Here is a 23,908-nt window from a genome sequence, read left to right on the forward strand (position 1 = left end):
CTTCTCGGGGGTAGCCCCAGTGCTATGGAACTCTCTCCCCAAAGATGTACGCCTCGCTTTCCTCCCTGTCATTTCAACAGCTGCATGTGGCCACCTTGTCCTGATAGGCTTTCGAGCTGCCATGATGCCTGGCTTGAACTTGGTATATTTATTTATGTGCTCTAGAATGCTGCTGTTTTGACGTGTTTGTAAAAACAAAGTATTTGGCTGTCTCTTTTTCGTATCTCGTCATCGATTTTAGTATCGTTGGCTCTCCTGCTGAGATTTCTTTTTAATGCAAATTGATGGATTGCAGCCACGGCCATGCAGATTTTTTCTCAGAACGTTTTCCCCCAAACAGTGTTGAAAATGGGGCAGCAAATAACTGCCACCCAAGACTATAATGAGTACAGCTTATCATTAGGACAGCTGGAGAGGCCCTCCGTAATTCAGTCCAACTTTACACTAGTCCTGTGGCATCTTAAAGGCTTCAGTGCCATCAACTTTTTCATTTTCTACTGTACTATTTTCTTTTTTGCATCCAATATCTAATAATTTTCCTGCAGTTCCTCACTTCGAGGGGATATATGCAAGGAGAACTTGTTGTGTGCCACCTGCCAGAATGCCTTGTGTCTTGCAGAGGGACACTCTATGTGGGCTTCCGTGACAAGCAGTAGCGAGGAGATCATTGAGCCGGACTACACGAGCATAGAGCAATTGTTTTGCTTCCCACAAACAAAGCCCAAGGAGAAACAGGCAGCCCCAGTCAAGGTGGAACCGAAGGAGGTAGGACAATGATCCATCTGGATAACTGCACAGTCTGTCCCAATAAGACTGCCTTGCAGATAGCCACTTGCCTGCAGTGATGGAGAATCTCCTTTAGGTGACCAGGCAAGGAAGCTTCGAAGTTGGGGAGAAAAGTTGCTTCCTTTCTTATCATAGAATGATAGAATTATAGAGTTGGAAAGGACCCAAGGGTCATCTAGCCCAACCCCCTACAAAGCAGGAATCTCAACTAAAGCGTCCCTGACAGATGGCCATCTAACCTCTGCTTCAAAACCGCCAAGGGAGGAGCATCCACCACCTGCCAAGGGAGCCCATTCCACTGTCAAACAGCTCTTACCCTCAGAAAGTGTGTAGTCGGAATCTCCTTCCTTGTAACTTGAAGCCATTGGTTCGAGTCCTACCCTCCAGAGCAGGAGAAAACAAGCTTGCTTCATCCTCCATGTGACAGCCCCTAAGATATTTGAAGATGGCTATCATAACTCCTTTCAGTCTCCTCTTTTTCAGACCAAACAAACCAGCTCCTTCAGCCTTTTCTTCCTTAAGGAAACCGGGCCAACAACCCCTCTAGTCCAGCATCCTGTTCTCACAGTGGCCAACCGAATGTTTCAATAGGAAACTTGCAAACAGGACCCAAGCACAAGAACACTCTCCCTCCTGAGATATCCAGCAACTGGTGTTCAGAAGCTTGGCTGCCTCCAACTCTCGTGGCAGAGCAGAGCCATCGTGGCTAGTGTTGTAAACAAAAATTGCCCTTTTCCCTTATGGGGTATCCAAGAGCCCATATAGAGTCCTTACATAGGTTCCCTATTGGTAGGAGAGAATAACAGAGGCCAACCAAAGAATATTGAGAAGCAAAGCAGCTAGTAAGCTTGATCTTTATTGATCTGCTGCAACAGGGTGCTCCCCTCACCTGCAGGAGAGGAGGAGGAACCCAGAAAAATGGCGCGCAAGGCCTTATAAAGACTTTTGAAATTGCCACCCTGTAGATCAAGACCACCCCCAGAAACATCATACATACATCACAGAAGGGGTGTAACCTAAGACCACCCCTCAGATACATCATACCTACATCACAGAAAAGGCGGTCTTAAAACAGAAATTTGAATGTTGTTTTTCTCCTGTCGTTTACCTCCTGTCTGCCAGGTTACTTGTTTAATGGTCACTTGATTGGATTTCCTGGGGAGCCTGGCTAGTCTTTTGTAATGATAAATACTTAGTTCCTGGGCCAGGTCACAGGCTCACACCCTATTCATATCTTAAATGTGCCCTTTTGTGAGGAAAGAGACAATGGGGAGGTTTCCCACTTTGACCTTGCAGAGAAAACATTTGCTCAGTTTAGAAATCAAAATGGTTCCAGGTTGGTTTTCCTTTGCTGATCTATGTACGTGCTTGGTTGGTACGCTTATGAACATTACCATATATCTAAGACCTCAAAATTCCTATCACACTAGTAGCCATGAAATTGTTTGATCCTCTTTTAAATGCTTTTAAATTTGTCTAATCCTCTTCTTTTCTTGCGGAAGGGCCATAGCTCAGTGATAGAGCATCTGTCCTGCATGCAGGAGGTCCCAGGTTCAAATCCCATCATCTCTAGGTAGGGCTGGGAAAAGAGACCCCTGACTATAACCTTGGAGAGCTGCTGCCAATTCGTGTAGGCAGTACTGTGCCAAACGGACCAATGGTCTAACCATTAAGAAAAAGTGGCCGAGTAACTTTCGTGTGCTTCTTTGTAAGAATGACCAAAAATGTTTTCCTTTTCTGAAATAGATCACGTTTCTGGAGTCCAAGAAAAGTCTCAATTTGAACATCTTTTTGAAGCAATTCAAGTGGTGAGATCTCGTTTCATGATTCAGGTCAAATGTTGATGAAAACTTAGCACTCCTTAGCAATCCTAGTAGATGCTGCAATCCTGTGGTGGTTTTTATTCATGCAATTCAATAAGATTTAAGGAAGTGTGGTTGTCCAAAAGATTGTAACCTGTAAATTTGTGCAAATTTTGCCCTGAGTCCAGAATGCATGCAAATAATTCCCACAAGCAACTGTCTTGATTCATTTAAATAACAGTAATGGCATATTTTGACTAGTTTTTAGCTGAAGTATTCAGCCCAGATCTCTTTTTTGGTGTTGAGGTGATATGATTGTTGATTGTAATAATTGTGCCCCAACGTGAGCCTGCAGCTGTCTGAACAGCAGTTAAACTTACATTACTTTTATTTCTAGGTAGTTTTTTTCTTGCAGCAGCCTAGAGTATGAAAGACCCAAGTGGAATCCAGACACATATTAAAAAAAGTTGTGAAAAATGATTTTTTTAAAAAACGTTTTTAAAAAATCTATTGCAGTTGCCATAGCTCACCGCCGCCATCTAGTGTCACATTTGTATAATGCACACTTAAAACATTTTATGTGCAGCTTTATAGCTGAGTCCCCAGTTTGTTGATTGGCCTTAGCAATAGATATTCAAAGCTAGACAGTGGTTAATAGCCATTGGTTGATCTAGCCTCCTTGAATGTGTCTTAATTCTTTTCTGAAACTGGCTTAGCTGGTGACCAGCACTACAGCTTGTTGCTGTGAACTCCGTAAGACAATTATGCACAGAATGAAGAAGAGTTTGCTTTTGTTAGGGACAGGGAGGAGGGAGATTTGATTCAGTTTGCGTTTAGATATGAACACACATTATTCACACTTTCTGAAGCAGTACAGGAACCAAAACACAGTCATCCTTTGAATCTACACTACTCTGAATTTTGCAATGCAGTTCTTCCGTCAAGTAATGTGTCGGGGGGGGGGGGGAATGCGCACTCTGAAGAAAAGTGTGCATAGAAACACACATATTCTTAGCAAAACTAACATACAAAAATGCACAATATATTAGGGCCTACAAAAATGTGTATATTAAGGGGAAATGCAAACTTGTTGTTTCAGAAGAAAATTGCATTATAATGCTAATGACTTTACATGAGGACTTGAAAACCCCAAAATAAATTAAAACTGATGTTGAAATTTGAAAACTAAACATAAGCTGGAAAAATGAGAAACTGAGAAACACCAAAATTGATAGGTTCTCCCGTCCTTAACATTCATCCATGCTGAACTGACTTGCCAGGCAACTTCAATGGGCAACCTTCAAATTCTAACATTATCAGAAGAGGTCATATGATTTCCCTGCCTCCACTCCCAGTTCATAATCCCCTGTCCCCCCAGGGCAGTAGTTGCATCTAACCAACAATCTCTTTGATCGATAGCCCAAATGTGGAGGTGGTTGACATGATCCAGAAGGGCGACCGAACCAAGTTTGACGTGGAGGTTCTCAAGCAGCTGCTGAAACTCCTACCCGAAAAGCATGAAGTAAGCTGTGCCCTAAACACAAATAAGCAAAGTCTTATTTCAGTTCTTCTCTGTGTTGCAGTGAGTATGTAAACGCAGTGATGTTCTTGGAACTTAACCCTTCTGCTTTCTTCTCAGATAGAAAACCTGAAATCCTTCAAAGAAGAAAAGGACAAATTAGCAAATGCAGACCAGTTCTATCTTCTGCTTCTTGGGGTTCCTAGGTAATGGAAAGCCTCACATCTTTTAACAGGGGCTGTTAAGGAAATGAATCCTATGTTCTAACAGATTGACAGAGGCCCTGACATTGTATCTGTGGACATCAAGGTTCACCTCCCAATTTATTTGTTTTTAATTGAGAATTTTTGGGTTTTGTTGCTTAGTGAGGAGTTGTCTGTTTTGATGGAAGGTTTTTGGTTTTTTTTTGTTGTTGTTTTGTCTTGCCTGCATTTTATTAGTTTTTGGAAAGTGGAGACATTTTATCTGTAGTACCAGAAAGGGTGTTTATTCAGAATCTTTTCTCTGGTAACTTGAAGCCATTGGTTTGAGTCCTACCTTCCAGAGCAGGAGAAAACAAGCTTGCTCCATCTTCCATGTGACAGCCCTTGAGATATTTGAAAATAATAATAATAATAATAATAATAATAATGATGATGATGATGATGATGATTTATACCCCGCCTATCTGGCTGGGTTTTCCCAGCCATTGTGGGCGGCTCCTGACAGAATATTAATAATAATAAAAAAGCGATAAAACATCAAACATTTAAAATATCCCTAAACAGGACTGCCTCAGATAGTGGTGCCATTTGTTATTCCACTAGTGTTGTATATCAGTGGTTCTCAACCTGTGGGTCCCCAGATGTTGCTGGACTACAACTCCCATCATCCCTGAGCTCTACCCTTGCTGGCTAGGGGTGATGGGAGTTGTAGTTCAACAACATCTGGGGACACACAGGTTGAGAAAGGCTGCCATATATTGTTTGACTACAACTCCCATCATCTCCTGCCATTGACCGTGTTGGGTGAGACTGATTAGAGTTGTACTCCACGGCCCCTGGGCCCCCCGCACTGGCTCCCCCTAGAGTAAAATGATCCTGAGCTGAATAGGCCAGTCCACATGGTTCAGTATAAGACAGTGACATATGTTCAGCCTACATTAGTGCAGGTATACTGCTTTTAGATTTGGAGGTTCCACCTGCCTCTGGTGGCTAGTGGCTAGCAGCAATGAAAAGACCTGTCTCTGTTAATGTGCCTGAGAATTCAGCTATCTAGAGGTTCCTGCAGGGAAACTGGGCCATTTAGATCAACATAACATAACATAACATCAGCTCTTAGTTCTGATTAAATGCACAGCATCATGTTCCCACACTGGTTTTCTATTTATTATTATTATCGTTCAACCCGGACAGTGAGGTCCAGCGCCAAGGGCCTTCCGGCGGTTCCCTCACTGCAAGAAGCGAAGTTACAGGGAACCAGGCAGAGGGCCTTCTTGGTAGTGGCGCCCGCCCTGTGGAACACCCTTCCATTAGATGTCAAGGAAATAAACAACTATCTGACGTTTAGAAGACATCTGAAGGCAGCCCTGTTTAGGGACATTTTTAATGATTGATGTTTTAATGTATTTTTACTGTTTTGTTGGAAGCGGCCCAGAGTGGCTGGGGAAACCCAGCCAGATGGGTAGGGTATAAATAATAAATTGTTGTTGTTGTTGTTTTTATTAAATATTTTCTTGAGTTACAAAAGTACATACCGTATTTTTCCATGTATAATTTCCATGTATAATTCCATGTGATATATTGAGGGTCGTCTTATATATGGGTTAATATGCTAAGTAAGCGAGGGCCGGTGCTGCAGCGGTAGCAGGGAAATGTTGGAGAGGAGGCTGCTTACCTGCTCTTCCCAGCTTAGGAAGAGTATTTGGTGAATGCCAGTATGTGGTGTATTACAGCACCAGTTCTGCCAGCCAAAGCAGGGGATCATCGAAAAGCTGCTCAACAGCTCAGCGAACTTACCAAAGAAGCTCAACAACTGTTGAGGGCTCCCCAAAATAGGGGTCATCTTAAACATGGGGTCGTGTTATACATGGAAAAGTACAGTACATCTTTCTCTATTTTCAGATCATAAAGTCCTTTTTACAGATCAGTTCTAGTTCATGTGAGTCTTTAATGCCGTTTACAGTATAAAGTTGGGGGAGAAGAGAGAGCAGGGAAGAGAAGGGGCCAGTGCACTTTCATCCTTTCAGCATAGTGTATGTGCGATGTTTTTGTGCCAGCGTCGCTGTTTCTGTTCCAGCTACCAGCTGCGGATCGAGTGCATGCTCATGTGTGAAGAGACGGCCGTTCTGCTGGAGATGCTGCAGCCCAAAGCCGAAACCATCAGGAGGGCCTGTGAAGGTAAACAAGGGCTTAACCCCTAGGTAGATCTTGTGTCAGTTCTTTAAAAATGTAGTATAAATACTGACAACTGGGAAACACTGGCCTACGAGAGCAACAGTTGGAGAACAGCCTTTACCAAAGGTGTTGTGGGCTTTGAAGACACTCGAACTGAGGACACAAGGGAGAAAAGTGCTAAGAGGAAGGCACGCTTGGCAAATCCACACCGTGATCAACTCCCGCCCGGGAACCAATATCCCCACTGTGGAAGGACGTGTGGATCCAGAATTGGCTTCCACAGTCACTTACGAACTCATTGTTAAAACCGTGTTTATAGAAGACAATCTTACTCTGCTACGAGTGATTGCCAAAGAAGAAGAGATCTTTTGGGCTCCCTGATGTTTGGACATCCCATCTCAGATGGCAATATTCAAAGAAATCAGACTCCCCGGGAGGTGTTCTACGGCAGTCCTATATAGAGTAGACCCATTGAAGTTAATGACTAACTCAGGTTCATTTATAGGTAGGACTTGGTCGAATGCAAGAATTGGCTTTTTTAATGAGAAACCAGGTCATACGCTGCCCCAATGCACAGATCTGCGTTTGTGCAGGAAATGCAAACTTTATCTGTCTTATGTACTCGGTGCCTCCAGATTAGGCTAGCACAGATCAGCCGAGTGATGGTGAATGGAATGGAGCCATGATCTGTTCGGCATGCAGTGTGCTAATCCCATCTGCATAGCAACAGTTTCCAAAGAAACCTCAGCCCATAAATGAGCTGTAGGTGCCCTTCACTTGAAAGCCAGCTTCCTGGGTTAGAAATCTGTTCTCCTCCATACCCCCCAAATTAAGGCATTTTGCTTACTCACGCAAAGATAACTCTGCAAGGGAGGACTGGGGGCACGATGGCAGGCCTCACCTCTCTGTATGTTTCCTAACCTTTATTTGGGAAGGGCTGTAGCTCAGTAGCAGAGCATGTGCTTTGCAAGCAGAAGGTCTCAGGTTCAATGAAACCCTGGGGATCTGCTGCCAGTCAGGGTAAACTGCACTGAGCTAAATGGACCAGTGGTATTTACTTGTCATAAGGCAGCTTCCTAGACTCCTGGTTCTAAATCTGATAAGGAATCTTCCATGGCTATGCACAAAAGAAAGTACCGTATTTTTCGCTCTATATGACGCACTTTTTCCCCACCAAAAATTAAGGGGAAATGTGTGTGCATCCTATGGAGCGAATGCAGGCTCCTTGGCTTCAGCGATAGCAATGCGAAGCCTCCGAAACGCAGAGGGAGTGCTCCCTCCACGCTCCTTGGCTTCGCGTTGCTTTCGCTGAAGCCTGGAGAGCGAGAAGCATTGGTGCATACCGACCCCTCTCGCTCTCCAGGCTTCAGGGATAGCCGCCTGAAGCCTTTGGAGCACAGCGCGAGTTCCTGCTGCGCTCCAGAGGCTTCAGGTTCCTTTCACTGAAGCCAGGAGAGTCTTGCTCTCCCGGCTTCAGGAAAAGGAACCCGAAGCCTCCAGAGCGCAGCGGGAACTCGCGCTGTGTTCCGAAGGCTTCAGGGATAGCCGCAAGACTCTCCTGGCTTCAGCGAAAGGAACCCAAAGCCTCCAGAGCGCAGCAGGAACTCGCGCTGTGCTCCAAAGGCTTCAGGGATAGCCGCAAGACTCTCCTGGCTTCAGCAGAGAGGGAGAGCTGTGCAGCGCCCCTTCAGCCAAGCGGGAGGAGAAATGGAAGGGGCTCCGTTTCTCCTGCCGCTTCGCTGAAGGGGCGCTGAGCAGAGAGGGGGAGAATTTTTTTTCTTGTTCTCCCCCTCTAAAAAAAGGTTCGTCCTATGGTTGTGTGCGTCCTATAGAGCGAAAAATATGGCACTTTTCCACACGATACAAACTGTGGAACTCACGGCTGCAGGAGGCCGTGATTGACACCAACTTGGATGTCTTTAAAAGAGGACTGGGCAAATTCATGAAGGAGAGGGCGATCAATGGCTACTAGCCACAATCATAGAATGGTCGTTGGAAGGGACCCTGAGGATCATCTAGTCCAACCCTCTGCAATGCAGCTGCCCCATACGGGGATCGAACCTGCAACTTTGGCAATATCAGCACCATGCTCTAACCAGCTGAGCTATCCACTCCCTGAGGCAGTATTTCTCTAAAAATCAGTTGCTTGGAATCACAGATGGGGAGAGGGCTGTTGCCCTAAGGACTTGTTTTCAGGCTTTGTACCAGTTAATTTTTTTCCTCCCCCAGATCTCCTCACCAGCCAACGGTTGCCTGTTTTCTGTCAGTTGATCCTGAAAGTTGGAAACTTCTTGAACTACGTAAGTGATAGTTTAAAACATGCATTTTAGAAGTGGCCTTAGTCTTTCCCTTCCTTTCCCTGCGATTTAGGGATGGGGGAGAGAGATTTGTTTCAGTTCAGTTTTAAAGGCAAACCTACATACGTTTGTGCTTCTTGCAAACCAAAACATAGTTATCCCTCCAAATTCACACTCCTCTGAATTTTGCTATGCAGTTCTTCAGTTGGGTGATGTTTACAGAAAAGGCATATCCTAGGGCAAAGTGTGTGTAAAAATTCATTATTAATAATATTTAAAATAATAACATACAAAAAAAACCCCACATGTACCATATTGGCCTGAATATAAGCCTCAGGTTTCCCCCAAATTCCGACCATGAAAAGTTAAAGTGCAGATTACATTCACGACCTTACAGTATGCAGCCAAGAGCGCAGGGCAAAAAGCGCCTGGAGTGCAGCAAAGCACCGTCCGTCCTACGCATAGTCCCCTGTCCACTCCCCCAAGGCCTGGAAGGGAGAGAGCGAGGAAGTGGAAAGGTTGCCAGAACACAGCAAAGCTACCCCCCCCCCCCCCACTATGCAGTCAGGAGCAGCGAGGAATGGAGCGGCTTATATTTGGGTATTTTTTCTTTCCCTCCCCCCTCCAATTTTAAAGGTGCAGCTTATATTCAGGTGTGACTTATATTCAGGCCAATACAGTATTTTAGGTGAATTTTTCATGAGTTTTTTTATGTAAGAAATACACAAACTGATGCGGAAATTTGGTGAACGGAACTTAAAGATTGGAAAAATGAGAAACCGGCAGAAACCAAAATGGGCAGATTCACCTGTCCCTACTGACTCTGTCGGAAACAGCATTTCTCTAAATGCCAGTTGCTAGCAATTCCTTGTGGAAAGAATTCCATTGCACTCAGAACCTGCTTGCAGACATCCCATAATCAAATGGCTGGTTAATGTGAGAACAGGATGCTTGTCTAGATGGGCCTTTTACTTGAACCAGCAAGACTCTTCTTATGGTTTTTTTCTTCTTTCTGTAGGGAAGTCACACAGGAGATGCCGACGGCTTTAAAATTGGCACTTTGCTCAAGCTAACAGAAACTAAAGCAAACCAGACTCGCATTACGCTGCTCCACCATATTTTGGAGGTATTTCCTGATATTTCATGGGTTTTATATAATGTAATTTTATGCTGTGTAAACCACCCTGAGATCTGCGGATGGAAGGCGATATACAAATTTAATTAATAATAATAATAATGTTTTCTTCTCTTTTTTTGCTTAGGAAGTAGAAAAAAATCACACAGACTTGCTGCAGCTTCCCAAAGACATTGAATATGTTTCAAAGGCAGCAGGGTAGGAATGCATTGTGTGCATGCATGCATGTGGGCGGGTGTGTTTTAAAAAATGTAAAGTTGTTGCCAAGGAAAAAACTGAGACTAGCAAATAAACTGCCAGGACTTTGGTCTTTGAACATCATACTTCAGAGCCAGAGTGGGGAACTTGCAACCTGCTATAGATGTTGTTGAACTGCCAGGTCACGTCAGCCCCAGACAGCAGAGCCAATTGTCAAGGATGATGGAGACTGTAGTCCAAGATTTGGCTAGAGGTCCTCTATTTCTGTTTCTAGATGTACTGTAGTCAACTTCCTCATAGTTTTTAATCCTCTGCCCAAGACCTACAATTGCCTGACCCTGATCTCTGGAAAGAGCTTTTATGTAAAATTGGCAAGGGCCTTTATGTACAACTTGTTGGTGCTGGGTTTCTTTATTTTTAATTATTTTGCTTTTAATTTTTTAAATAAAATTACTGTATGGTTTTATGTTTTTGCATAGTAAACTGCTGCAATATATTCTCTCTCTCTCTCTCTCTCTCTCTCTCTCTCTCTCTCTCTCACACACACACACACACACACACATTATTCTCTCTCTCTCTCTCACACACACACACACACACACAGATTATATTTTGCCTTGGGATTTTGGGGTGCAAATATCTCCTATCAATAAATAAACTTCCAATGGGAATTTTATCCCTCAAAAGCCCCACATAACTCCCAGTTCCTTCCCAGGATTAGCAGATCCAGACGCCAGAACTTGTGGCCTGTTCCTTTTCAGGATCAACCTTGATGTGATACGTTCTGAATCCAGTTCCAATCTGAAAAAGCTGCAGGATCTTGAACGGAAATTGTCGTCATCAACGGAAGACGTGAGAGCCCAGTATGGAAAAGCCATTCAGGTAGGTGTGCAACAGGCTCACTGCGCTTAGAGGCCTCCGCCATTTTGCCAGGGCAGTCTGCTGCTGTGTTTGTTGGATTGTTTTTTAAATTCTGACCTAAATCCAATGTCTTTCAGGAGAGCATCAGCGCTAACAAGAAGTTGGAGGCCGAGTTCGAAGTCATTGAAACGAAGAAAGTAAAGCTTGCCAACTACCTCTGCGAGGACCCAAACAAATTGTCTTTGGAAGATATGTTTAACACCATGAAAACTTTCCGGGATCTCTACATCAAAGCGTTAAAGGTTTGAGTTTGAGAATGAAATAGTGGGATCCTAAATACTGTAAGGAATAGGAGATAAGGTGGGGAATCTGTTTGTGAACTGCAACATCAGCATCATCATTTAGCATGTAGGATGACAATATGCACAGAAAAGGAAGCGCAGGAAAAATCAGATAATGCTTCTGGCAGTGGAGATAGAATTTAGCCATCGTGGTTAGTAGCTGCTGTGGCAGCCTGATAATAAAGCAAACCTTTGTTTTCGTGTTTTGGTTTTTTTAGAAAAAAGAAGTAGGGCTTGTTTTTCTAAGGCAGAGCTCTACCCAAGTGGTATCAGAGGAAAATGATTTAAAGTTACCGTAATCATTATTATAGACAGATAAAAAAGAGATTTACTCTACCTGATTATTTTGTGGATATGTTATAATAATATATAAAAGTCTCAGCAGAAATTAGTACTTGTACAACCAATGTGCAGGGAGAGGAGATGAAGTATTGTAACATAATTACGTTGAATTTAATTGAATATTGAAATGAAAATTGGGAAATCTAATGTATTTGGACCAGCAACGGAAGGATGGGAAAAGAAGGAACATCTGGGGGGGGTGGGAAGTCAGTTTTTAAGTTTGTATTAAATTTGTATTAATTTGGTGACAATTTGTTTTTGGTTTTTTAAAGGAAAATCAATTTAAAATAATTTGCAAATAAAACTAAAGCAAACCTTTGATATGCCCTTTACATGCCAGTGTCTCCTACCTACAGGAGAACAAGGACCGAAAGGAGCAAGTAGCAAGAGCTGAGAAACGGAAGAAGCAGCTGGAGGAAGAAGAGGCGAAGAGGCAGAAAGGAGAAAATGGAAAGATTGGTGAGTATCTCAATGGGCTTGTTGACATAATGCAGCAGGTGCTTGAGCAAGAGTGCTCTTGGTCATGGAAGTTCTGCTCAGTGCCTTGCTGTCTTCCCAGGTGATTTTTACAAACATGGATCATGAAAGTCTGTTCCAGTACTCACTAGTGCAGTGGTTTCTCAGACTTTTTTTTTTCTTTGGGCCACACTTTCAGAATTAAAATTTGCTTGTGCCACACTCATTATTTTTATTATTTATAACAAATGCATTGGAAAACAAAGAGAAGCAACTCCTAGCAGTGCTTGATTTATAAGAGTATCACTTGTTGCTCTTGCTCTCGTTTTGAAAAGTTTGTTGTTGTTTAGTCATTTAGTCGTGTCCGACTCTTCGTGACCCCATGGACCAGAGCACGCCAGGCACTCCTGTCTTCCACTGCCTCCCGCAGTTTGGTCAAACTCATGTTGGTAGCTTCGAGAACACTGTCCAACCATCTCGTCCTCTGTCGTCCCCTCCTCCTTGTGTCCTCCATCTTTCCCAACATCAGGGTCTTTTCCAGGGAATCTTCTCTTCTCATGAGGTGGCCAAAGTATTGGAGTCTCAGCTTCAGGATCTGTCCTTCCAATGAGCACTCAGGGCTGAATTCCTCCAGAATGGATAGGTTTGATCTTCTTGCAGTCCATGGGACTCTCAAGAGTCTCTTCCAGCACCACAATTCAAAAGCATCAATTATGCCTTCTTTATGGGCAGCCTTCTTTATGGTCCAGCTCTCACTTCCATACATCACTACTGGGAAAACCATAGCTTTAACTATACGGACCTTTGTTGGCAAGCTGATGTCTCTGCTTTGAAAAGATACCCAACCATATTCTGCAAAAAAAATTAATGGTGATAGTATGCTATACTGTACTACACTAAAATGTTAAAATGTTTCTTTGAAGCTTCCCACACACCCTTTGAGAACCACTGCTTCTAGTGCAACACAATATGATGGATTCAGCTGCCACAAAAAAATGGCAAACTCCAAAAGCTTTTCGGAAGACAATTGACAAAGATTAGACTCCAGCAAAGCCAAAGCCAACTTTAGCTTTCTAACATGGAATATTGCAGGCTGGCCTAAAAAGGGAGCTGACCCGTCCTTTGTTAAATTCATCCAAGATTATGACATTTTTACAGGAGACCTGGAGTACAAGTGAAATAGATGTTAACGGCTTTTCCTCGTTCTGCCTCTCAGGATACCAATATGATGGATTTTGGGATCATGTAGCCATGCTGCGGGGGAAAGAATAATGGTGTAGGCTGCCAGAGGGCAGCACACTGCATGGAAGGAAATTAAGTAAAAAGTTTCAATTAAACTACAGTGGTACCTCGGTTCTCAAACGTCTCCGTTGACGAACATTTCGGAACCCCAACGCCGAAAACCCGGAAGTAAATGCTTCTGTTTTTGAACGTGCCTCGGAAGTCAAACGCTGGGTGTTTTTCAATTTTCTCAACTGAATTTGCAGGCAGCCCTTTGTGCCTCGGTTTTCGAGCGCTTTAGAACTTGAATGGTCTTCCAGAATGGATTATGTTCAAGAACCGAGGTGCCACTGTATTCTTCTTCTACCAACCAGATAATAATAGTAATAATAATAATAATAATAATAATAATAATAATAATAATAATAATAAATTATTTATATCCCGCCCTCGCCAGCCAAAGCCAGACTCAGGGCGGCTAACAACAGTAAAATAAATACAACATGCTCTCCAGATGTTTTGGGCAACAACAATTAACAGCGTTATCCTCTGTGGTTTTGTCTAATCCTTTCTTAAAGCCATCCAGGATGGCAGCCATCACTACATCTCGTGGCAGCTTAAATATAAGTACCTTCTTTTTGAAATTCAGAAGCCCCAGCATGTCAGCAGCCCGTCACACTGATCGTCCGGCTAACTCTCTCCTCTATTTCCAACAGCAGTTAAGAAAGGAGCCGTGAAGCAAGACGAAGTGTGTGTTATCGATGCTTTGCTGGCTGACATCAGGAAGGGGTTCCAGCTGAGGAAAACGGCCAGGAACAAAGCCGATACAGACACACCCGCGAAGACATCACCCAGTCAACCACAGAAAGGGAAAGAAAATGGTAAGAACAGCAAATCCAAAAGTCGTAGTAATACAGTCGTATCTTGGTTTTCGAACAGCCTAGTTCTCGGACGTTTTGGCTCCTGAACGCTGCAAACCCATAAGTGACTGTTCCGGTTTGAGAACTATTTTTGGAAGCCGAACGTTCCAACGGGGCTTCCGCGGCTACCCATTGGCTGCAGGAGCTTCCTGCAGCCAATCGGAAGCTGCGATTTTGTGAACGTTTTGGAAGTCGAACAGACTTCTGGAACGGATTTCGTTTGACTTCCAAGGTACGACTGTAGTAGCAATTGCTGTTTCTGCTGCTGCTGCTGTTGTTGTTGTTAAAACTAACATGCTATTACCCATCCTTTACCCTGATATCCCAGGGCAAGATCAAATACAAAACAGATTTAAACAACTTGCAGTCGCAAAAATCCACCCATCACTGCAATGAAAATGGGTTTGTTAATTTTATGGGCAGCCTTGTCCCATAAACAATTGCTCTTTTTGGCAGCAGCTGGGAGTGGGGTGGGGATTTTAAGAAAATAAGATTTCCTGCTCGCTTAGGTGGCAAAGGTCCACCTAGACAGGCATTCTGTTCTCACAGTGGCCTATGGGACCTGATTCCAAAGGGAAGCCTGTAAGTAGGACCTGAACACAACAGGTCCCAGCAACTGATACCCAGAGCATCTGTGCAATGCTGCTTTGTGTGAGTAGCATTTCATCTGACTGAGCCCCCGTGTGGCGGAATCTGGAATTTACCATTTCGGAGGCTGGGACTAGACGACAGGGCAAATAGGAGGCTGAGCTAGAAAGCAGCAACCCAATGACATTCAATTTATATCCCACCATCTTCTCCAACCATCTTCTCCAAGGAGAGGGACGCGGGTGGTGCTGTGGATTAAACCACAGAGCCTAGGACTTGCCAATCAGAAGGTTGGCTGTTCGAATCCCCGTGATGGGGTGAGCTCCCATTGCTCGGTTCCTGCTCCTGCCAACCTAACCATTCGAAAACACGTCAAAATGCAAGTAGATAAATAGGTACCGCTCTGGTGGGAAGGTAAGCGGCATTTCTGTGCGCTGTTCTGGTTCGCCAGAAGCGGCTTAGTCATGCTGGCCACATGACCCGGAAGCTGTACGCCAGCTCCCTCGTCCAATAAAGCGAGATGAGCACCGCAACCCCAGAGTCGGCGATGACTGGACCTAATGGTCAGGAGTCCCTTTACCTTTACCTTTATCTTCTCCAAGGAGCTAAAGTTGGTGTATGCTGTTCTCTCCCTCCTCATTTAACGCTGACAACAACCTTGTGAGGTAGGATAGGCGGCAAGGCAGTAACCTGCTCAAGGTCACCCAGTGAGTTTCATGGCTGAGTGGGGCTCTGAACCCTATTCTCCCAGGTCCATAGGAGTCAATAAAATATTTGAGGGGGCTGGGCCCCCCCAAAATTGATGGGCTTTGCCATTCAAATGGTGTGTGCGTACCGCATCATGTGATCAGTTATGCAGGATGGGGCTTACCTGCCCCCACCCAATATTTTATTCAGGCGGGCACCCCTGCCCAGTTCCAAGGCTGATGCTCTAGCCCAGGCATAGGCAAACTCGGCCCTCCAGATGTTTTGGGACTACAACTCCCATCATCCCTAGCTAACAGGACCAGTGGTCAGGGGTTATGGGGATTGTAGTCCAAAAACATCTGGAGGGCCAAGTTTGCCTATGCCTGCTCTAGCCACTGCACAACACTGCCACATCAACAGTTACTCAGCATGTGGCATCACATCACATTTTCCATCTCCCCCAATGGCAGGCGGTAGAATAAAGGAAGGGCAGGGAAACTCGCATTACTAAGAAAGAGAGGTAAGGGACGCGGGTGGTGCTGTGGGTTAAACCACAGAGCCTAGGACTTGCCGATCACAAGGTCGGCGGTTCGAATCCCTGCGATGGGGTAAGCTCCCGTTGCTCAGTCCCTGCTCCTGCCAACCTAGCAGTTCGAAAGCACGTCAAAGTGCAAGTAGATAAATAGGTACCGCTCCGGCGGGAAGGTAAACGGCGTTTCCGTGCACTGCTCTGGTTCGCCAGAAACGGCTTAGTCATGCTGGCCACATGACCCGGAAGCTGTACGTCGGCTCCCTCGGCCAATAAAGCGAGATGAGCGCCGCAACCCCAGAGTCGGCCACGACTGGACCTAATGGTCAGGGTCCCTTTACCTTTACCTTTAAGAAAGAGGGGGGGAGAAACCAGAAAGTCTTGGTCGGGGCTGGCGCTAGGGAAACTGAGGAGCAACCTGAACGTTTGTCCAACAGCATGTTTCTTTCTCATTCACAAAAAACAACAACCCAGAGATGGATCTGATCCTTGTGTATTTTGTCAAATTTTTTCAGGCCAAAGTGTCCAGCCTGCCAAAGACCCAGCGAAGGAGGAAGGGGGAAAGGATGTGGTTGCGCAAACTAAGCTCCAGAATCAAGTAGAAAAAACAGCTTCGGATGTCGTAACCCCAGTTAAGATGCAGGAGGCTGTCGCTGACCCTGTGGCTTCTGACAAGCCCGTTCCCAAAGTGGGGAGTGGGAGATGTTCTCCAACCCGGCCTGGTACTGAGACGAGTTCCTTGAATTCGTTTCCGCTGGAGGGAGGCGGAAAGTCAGGAAACAGCGCAAACGTGCAAGAGGGGGCCGTCCCTTGTAGCGCCCAGGACAACGTGGACTTCAATGACTTGGTGTTGTCCCAATCGACCTCCTTCATCAAGTTTGGGAGCAGCACCTCAGGCCTTGGAAGCGAAACTATTTCATTAAGCTCTGGAGACCCAGCTGGCGGAACAGAACTGGTTTGTTCGCAGAACGGCTTAAATCCAAATGACCAGGTGAGCGGCGCCGTCAGGAAAAGCGGCAGAAAGGAGGAAGATCCTGGACATACCACAGAGCTACTAACCCCGGAGGCGCCGAAAGAAGCGATCAAGGAAAACAAAGAACCTTCTATAGACTCTCTGGTGGACATCTCTCAGGAGAAGTCCTTCTCGGAGGAGCCGGTGACGGATTATTCATGCTCGGCGGCGGTCCCTCCAGAGCAATCCCTTGCCGACAAGGAGGGCCAAAGGGGCTCCTCAAAGCGAAAGAAGAAGAAAAGGCACAGCAAGAGCAACTCAAGTAAGCCCTTTTTGAATTGTAATTGCTGGAGGTCAAGACTGAGCCGAACTTAGCTAGCTCGCTCGTGGGCTTCATTCAGGCAGAACTGCCCTCTCTCTTTTGGAGATTTTCAGGGATGGAAAAAAAGGGCAAAAGTGTTCATCCCCTTTGCGGATGGCAGCCACACTCCCGACTTCTGCCTGGCACATTTATTTATTTATTTATTTATTTGTATTACGTTTGTGTGCCGCCCTTTATCCATAGATCTCAGGGCGGTTCGCAAGATAAGAAACCATGGGCAGCAAGGACTGGCGTTAGCCTGAGGTAGCTTCAGATGTCGCCATCGCATAGCCAAATCCGATTGGCTACGTAACGTCCTTGCGAAGTCAACTCCGACCGAGGGCGACGCTTCCTTTCCCTTACTCTGATTTGACTTTATATGACACAGCCAATGAGATGTGGCCGCCTGGCGATGTTTGTAGCCGGCTCCGAGGGTTCTGTCTGCCCTCCCTCTGGCATCTTGAGGGTAAAAAAGAAAAAAACAACAACAGGTTCACACTGGTCCAGTAAATAAGTGGTGAGAAATCTGAATGCTTGTGAGAACATCTTCCCCTCTCCACCAAATCCCGTTTCGAAACAGAATATCTGAGAATTGTTGGCTAAGTGTTATTGGAGGTATACTTTTATATAATGGACAGGAAGCTGAAGCTTATTTACAGTGGTACCTAGGTTCTCAAACTTAATCCGTTCCAGGAGTCCATTTGACTCCCAAAACAGTTCAAAAACTAAGGCGCGGCTTCCGATTGGCTGCAGGAGCTCCCTGCACTCAATCGGAAGCCACGTCAAACATTTGGCTTCCGAAAAACTTTCACAAACCGGAACACTCACTTCCGGGTTTGCGGTGTTTGGGAGCTGATTTGTTCTAGAGCCAAGTCGTTTGAGTACCAAGGTACCACTGTATACCTAAATTAGATTATTTCTACCCCCCATCTAATCTACCAATTAGATGCCCATGGGAAGCCCACAAACAGTGCAACAGCACTCTCCTCGGTTGTGATTCCCAGCAACTCATACTCAGTGTCATTCTGCTTCTGCCAATGGATGCAGATCATAACTATTGCAGCTGGTAGGCATTGACAATAGTTATTGAACCTCCAAGAGAATAATTATGATGTCCTGCAGCTGGACTTCTGCAGTTTCATTCCTTGCAAATGCACACATCCATCCTACAAAGAAAAAGATGGACGTCTGCCTTTCTGCTTCAGAGCTCTTGCTTAACTTGTATGCAAGCGTCATCAGTTAATTAATTATGACTCATCAACTAAAGCTCCCGAGGTTAACCAGCTAAGACGTCTTTAATCAAGCAACTTCTTTGTGACATCCCGCTGACTTTCGGCCCAAATGGCCATGTTGTTAACAGTTTTGGTATTGCTAATCACCTGGCTACATTCAGCGTCTCTCTTTTATTTGAAAGCAGTGGTTGACACTGATTTAAAAGCGATGGTTGATACTGGAGATAATAAAGCAAAAAGAGGTTGTGAGTTGCAGTGAGGTACGTAAACCACCGGGGGCAGCTTCTCTGTGTGAACTAACCGTCGCGTTGGGGACTTCCCATGCCTAATGATCATTGCCACGTAAAGCTGTGCTTCTGCCTCTGTAATGGCTAATTATATGCGCTATATTCTTTTTGTGTGTGTAATTTTGCCATCCGGGTCCAATCTCTAGCTACTGGAGTCACTAGCAAGACTCCTAGTTGCTCAGGATTGGGTCCAAGGTCTTACCTTTTTTTGTGTCAAGCCAATCATTATTTTCTCATAGGAAAATTTTTGTCTCCTGTTGAATCGTTTAATGTTGTCAGGCGTGTGGGGATTACGGGTGTCCTTTTCGTCTTGATTTCTGTTTTCCATACCTTAAAATCCTGTAAAAATGCAATTTCACTTATGTTCTCCTTCTTTGCAACAGTAGAATGAAACTGAGGCTTTCCCACAGCCATCCATTGAACTTCATGGCAAAATAGAGCTTTGAGTGAAGATTTCAGCCCAAATCGTTCTGCGCACCGGGCCCACTCCATTGTTGAAACACTTCAGTAATATAACTCTAGTAATATAGGGAGACGGGTGGCACTGTGGTCTCAAACACTGAGCCTCTTGGACTTGCTGATCCGAAGGCTGGCGGTTCGAATCCCTGCGACGGAGTGAGCTTCCATTGCTCTGTCCCAGCTCCTGCCAACCTAGCAGTTCAAAAGCACGCCAGTGCAAGTAGATAAATAGGTACCGCTCTGGCGGGAAGGTAAACGGCGTTTCCATGCGCTCTGGTTTCCGTCACAGTGTTCCATTGCACCAGAAGAGGTTTAGCCATGCTGGCCACATGACCCGGAAAGCTGTCTGTGGACAAATGCCGGCTCCCTCAGCCTAAAAGCGAGATGAGCGCCACAACCCCATAGTCACTTTTGACTGGACTTAACCATCCAGGGGTCCTTCACCTTTAATAATATAACTTTTATTGTTTGCACAGTGCTTTGGCAGGTTGAAACCACTTCTCATGTTTGCAGTCCTTACCACAGCCCCTTAACTTGGGCCGATGTGGTTATCTCAAACTCACGATTCCTAATTCAAAGCGCACATTGGTCAATAGCCAGTAGAGAAGGTAGGAAAAAAACAGAACACATAAAACACAATAGTATATATACATTAAGTACAATATTAGATGTATGGTTGAATCAAAACAAGACAGTCCTTACCCACAGGTTTACAAGGTGTTTTTGAGGAGCAACTTCATGGCCCACCTGCTCTGCCTTCTTAGGGTTGCATTTAAACGGGTCTTTAAAATACAGGACTGTCCTCTGTGAAATAGGACACATGGACACCCTATTCCAGACAGCAGGGTCACAGTGCACAGACAGGCGTATCCAGGGCTTTTTTTCTTAAAAAAAAAAAAAAAAAAAAAAAAGTTTAGTGGTACTCTCATTTTGACTCAAGAAAATCATCATTTTATAGTTCAAGCTGGGAAAAATAAATACAGTACAGACATACCTTGGAAGTTGAACGGAATCCGTTCCAGAAGTCCGTTCAATTTTCAAAACGTTCGGAAACTAAAGCGCGGCTTCTGATTGGCTGCAGGAAGCTCCTGTAGCCAATCGGAAGCCCCATCGGACGTTCGGCTTCCAAAAATAGTTCGCAAACCGGAACAGTCACTTCTGGGTTTGCGGCGTTCGGGAGCCAAAACGTTTGAGAACTAGGCCGTTTGAAAACCAAGGATAAATGGACAAAAGTACAAAGATTCACAAAATGTTTAGGGGTATGCGTACCCCTGCATCGCCCCCAGAAAAAAAGCACTGGGCCTATCTGTGAGTCACCAACCCACCACCACCAAAGACTCCTCTGTTCACTGGAGCTGTGACATAAATCTGGATCAAAGTCCTGATAATCTGATGGTGGGTTTGCGCTGCTGTTGGATATCCAAAGGACTCTTCAGTTCTTCCATTGCTCAATGAGACTCCACTCAGATTTTGCCTTCGGTGGTGTAAAGCAGGCATTCCCCCCCCCCCCATCTGTGGCCTTTTAGATTTTGCCGCACTCCAAGGCCCATCACTCCCAGCAAGCATGGTCCATTGTCAGGCACAATGGATGTTGTAGTCCAACATGCCTGGAGACTAGCAGTTTGGGGAGGACCAACACAAAGTGTCAAGAAACAAGAGGAAGAATATCCTGAAATTGCATAGTTACTCCTCCTTTGCCTTCTGATTGCAAGCCACCATAACATAACCCAATGAATCAATGATATGTGATCTCTAAACGCCTTGTTACATGACCAGTGTGTTTGTTTTACCAGGCCGTCCATTCCCACACCCTTACCCAGCTAACTCTGTAAATATCCATACTGCAAACGATATGGAAGATCTCTCCCAAGAGATCCCAATAATTGTCCACAAATGGCCAGTCTTTTTCCATAAGAGCTCTTTGTTCAGTAGATATTCTATTCAGAGTTCCCTATTCTTAATCACACACCCCACAGAAAAGGAAAATCTTCCAATCAGTGCATGAAGATGAACAAAGATCACGAAGCTCAAGTACAGTTTTTAAAAGAAGTTATAAAATGTTCATCTTAATAGCTATGCTGTCAATATAGCCTTTATACGCATAGTGACTTTGGCAAACATGTGAACTGTTTCTGTTGGAGGCTGTTGTAGACATTTTCATTCCACACCTCCCAGTAATGCATTCACTTGAAAACGCAAGTCAAGGCAAAAAATTCATTTATCCGCAATATTTATAAACTGCTCCCTCTCCCCCACCATAGAACCAAAGTGGAACTCTCAAATTTCATTAGCCCTTTCAGCTTGGGAGGTTTCTAGACTGCTAAAACTCTCAGTCATGTCCCCAGGAAAAAAATGACACATGAAGCTGCAGCAGTGTTAGAGCTAAACAGATTGCAGCACGGACAGAGATCATACATGATGCTCCAAATTAAGCAACCCCTTTGCTTCAAAATGGCACTAAGGAAATTGATGTGTCCTTTCCTTTACAGGTGGCGCAGCGAGACAGAAAAAATAAAAAGAAGCACATTCTTCAGTAACATATGCTATGGAAGGTAGCCATGGTAACGGGGGTAGAGGTGGGGTTGTTTTTTTCTCCTAGGGTGACGGTGGGTATGTAATAGGTAGCACCCAGATGCAAGAGATTTCCAAACATACGTGCCTTATGTGAAGTTCTAATTCTATCCAAACTCCCTCCCGGTTTCATGCTGTTGCGACAGGCCTCTGGTCAGTGTCACACTGAATGAACCACTCTGGGTAACTCACAGATCGAACGCCTGCAGAAGCCAAGGGAGATGTGGCCTAAATGGTGCCTCTAGAACCCAATGGCAGGGATAATTTAAGCCAACACTGTCAACTTCCTATTGGAAGTGCTTCCATTAAATGACTGTATAAATGGGCGCTGGCCATTGAAAGATATGCGGGACCACGGTTGTGTTGTTTGTTGTTTGTTACTGTTGTTACATGAAATGCAAATGCTCTGCTGTGTCTGTTCCTACAAAGACCCACGCTCCTGTTCCAAATGAAATAACAAATTTGGCAATGCTATCAGGCCTCACCAGACTCAAGCAAGCAAGTTGTGCAGGAGGGCGAACAGGAAATCCCAAGATCTTTTTATCAAAGCTTACTCTTTCAAACTTGTAAACGTACCAAATAATACACAGTTCCCATTTTAGGTAATAGCACTGATATATGAGAACCCAACAGTCAGGAAGCTAAACAAGAACTTCATTGATTTTTAAGCAAGAACAGAACAGCAAAAGGAAGTGCCTGACTCCACTCAGATACAACTAGATCTAGTGCCACCTAGTGACTAAACTTTAGAATGACACTATCCATGCAGACCTATTCTGCATAAACTCCCAGCATTTATGCATCAAGCACATGATCTGCTGTGTCAACGACGAGCCATGGGCAGCTGCCACAGGTCAGCAGGGAGTTGAAGCCCAAGAATGCACAGAAACACTTTAGAGCAAGGAAGACCTTGTTGTTCAGTCAAGGTCCCAGCTCAAACAGGAAACCATTTATAGCCCTTCTGTGCACAGCCTAGATGGGCAGGACCAGTCTAGAGACTTAAGAATACTTTACTGCCAGGAATATACTCCAGTATTGGCTTTGATAGCCTGCTTCCAACACGACAGCTGCACAGAGACATACTAGCTCCAGCAAATCCCAACATAGTGTTCCATCTCCATGGACAGTAAGTCCATCAATGGCTACTAGGCACAATGGCTATCTTCTGCCTCCACTGTTGTTGGGAATCACAAGCAGGGAGAGTTCTGTCCTCAAGTCCTGCTTGCGGGTTTCCCATCAGCGTCATGTTGGCCGCCATGAGAACAGGGTCCTGGGCTTAGCCTGATCACACAAGGGCCTTCTTATGTTCCTATGTTCCAGTTACTTCAGACAAAAAGCCCAGTCTACACAGGCCTCTGAATGAAGTGGTCAGGTTCTAAAGAGATAAAATGGGGCTGCATGACTTCAGAACGAGGTGATGTTTTTGGATGCTGCCTTATATATATATATATTATTTTTTAAATCCCTGGAAGTAGAAAACTAGCAGAGCTGGCTGGGCTAAATCTCCTTTCCCCTGGGGAGTGGCAGTTTTGAATGCAGGCTTGGATTTATTTTTTTTTAAAAAAAGAGAGAAATCCCTGAAAGTCGGAAGCTAACACAACAGACCCGGCTAAAGCCCTTTTCTCTAGATAAGCTAGTTGCTATAAACTGAAGTCCGTTCAAAAGCTACGACCACCCCCTTCCTGCAGCCTGAAGTGGTAATAGTCGATTCTGCCTCACACAGGATGGATCTAAACTCATGGTTTATAAAGTTAAGGAAGGGTTTTCATAACACAGATGGACACATTGCATCCTACTTTTAACATTCGTTATTAAAATGTGGCACAAGAGGGCGCTGCAGAGCAACCAGGAACTGGCAGTAGGGAAACAGCATTTTTATGGAGAAAACAAGGTGGGGAAATGCTTTAGAATTGCCAGAATGCCCTGTGATGTTTTGGAATGATATATTGTTCTAATAACATTAAACAGGTCAGTGTAGATCCAGCCTGA

General features: G+C 44.7%; 1 protein-coding gene across 10 annotated transcripts in view; it reads left to right on the plus strand.

Annotated features, from left to right (window-relative positions):
• INF2 (inverted formin 2) overlaps positions 1-23,475 on the plus strand; it is a 71,011-nt gene extending 47,536 nt beyond the window's left edge. For 3 of the 10 annotated variants that reach the window (XM_083610693.1, XM_083610701.1, XM_083610694.1), the window contains 14 exons: positions 620-765; positions 2,533-2,594; positions 4,008-4,110; positions 4,228-4,313; positions 6,385-6,485; positions 8,712-8,782; positions 9,798-9,905; positions 10,042-10,112; positions 10,874-10,994; positions 11,111-11,275; positions 12,013-12,115; positions 14,050-14,214; positions 16,573-17,331; positions 18,785-23,475. In XM_083610693.1, coding sequence (XP_083466819.1) covers positions 620-765; positions 2,533-2,594; positions 4,008-4,110; positions 4,228-4,313; positions 6,385-6,485; positions 8,712-8,782; positions 9,798-9,905; positions 10,042-10,112; positions 10,874-10,994; positions 11,111-11,275; positions 12,013-12,115; positions 14,050-14,214; positions 16,573-17,331; positions 18,785-18,861 — 2,138 coding nt within the window. In that variant the 3' untranslated portion in view covers positions 18,862-23,475. The remainder of the gene's footprint in view (positions 1-619; positions 766-2,532; positions 2,595-4,007; positions 4,111-4,227; positions 4,314-6,384; positions 6,486-8,711; positions 8,783-9,797; positions 9,906-10,041; positions 10,113-10,873; positions 10,995-11,110; positions 11,276-12,012; positions 12,116-14,049; positions 14,215-16,572; positions 17,332-18,784) is intronic. The other 7 variants (XR_014547227.1, XM_083610696.1, XM_083610695.1 and 4 more) reach the window with 7 other exon arrangements.
• The last annotated feature ends 433 nt before the right edge of the window (positions 23,476-23,908 follow it).

This window comes from Podarcis filfolensis (assembly GCF_964270895.1).
Source record: "Podarcis filfolensis genome assembly, chromosome: 1".
NCBI classification, from domain to species: domain Eukaryota; kingdom Metazoa; phylum Chordata; class Lepidosauria; order Squamata; family Lacertidae; genus Podarcis; species Podarcis filfolensis.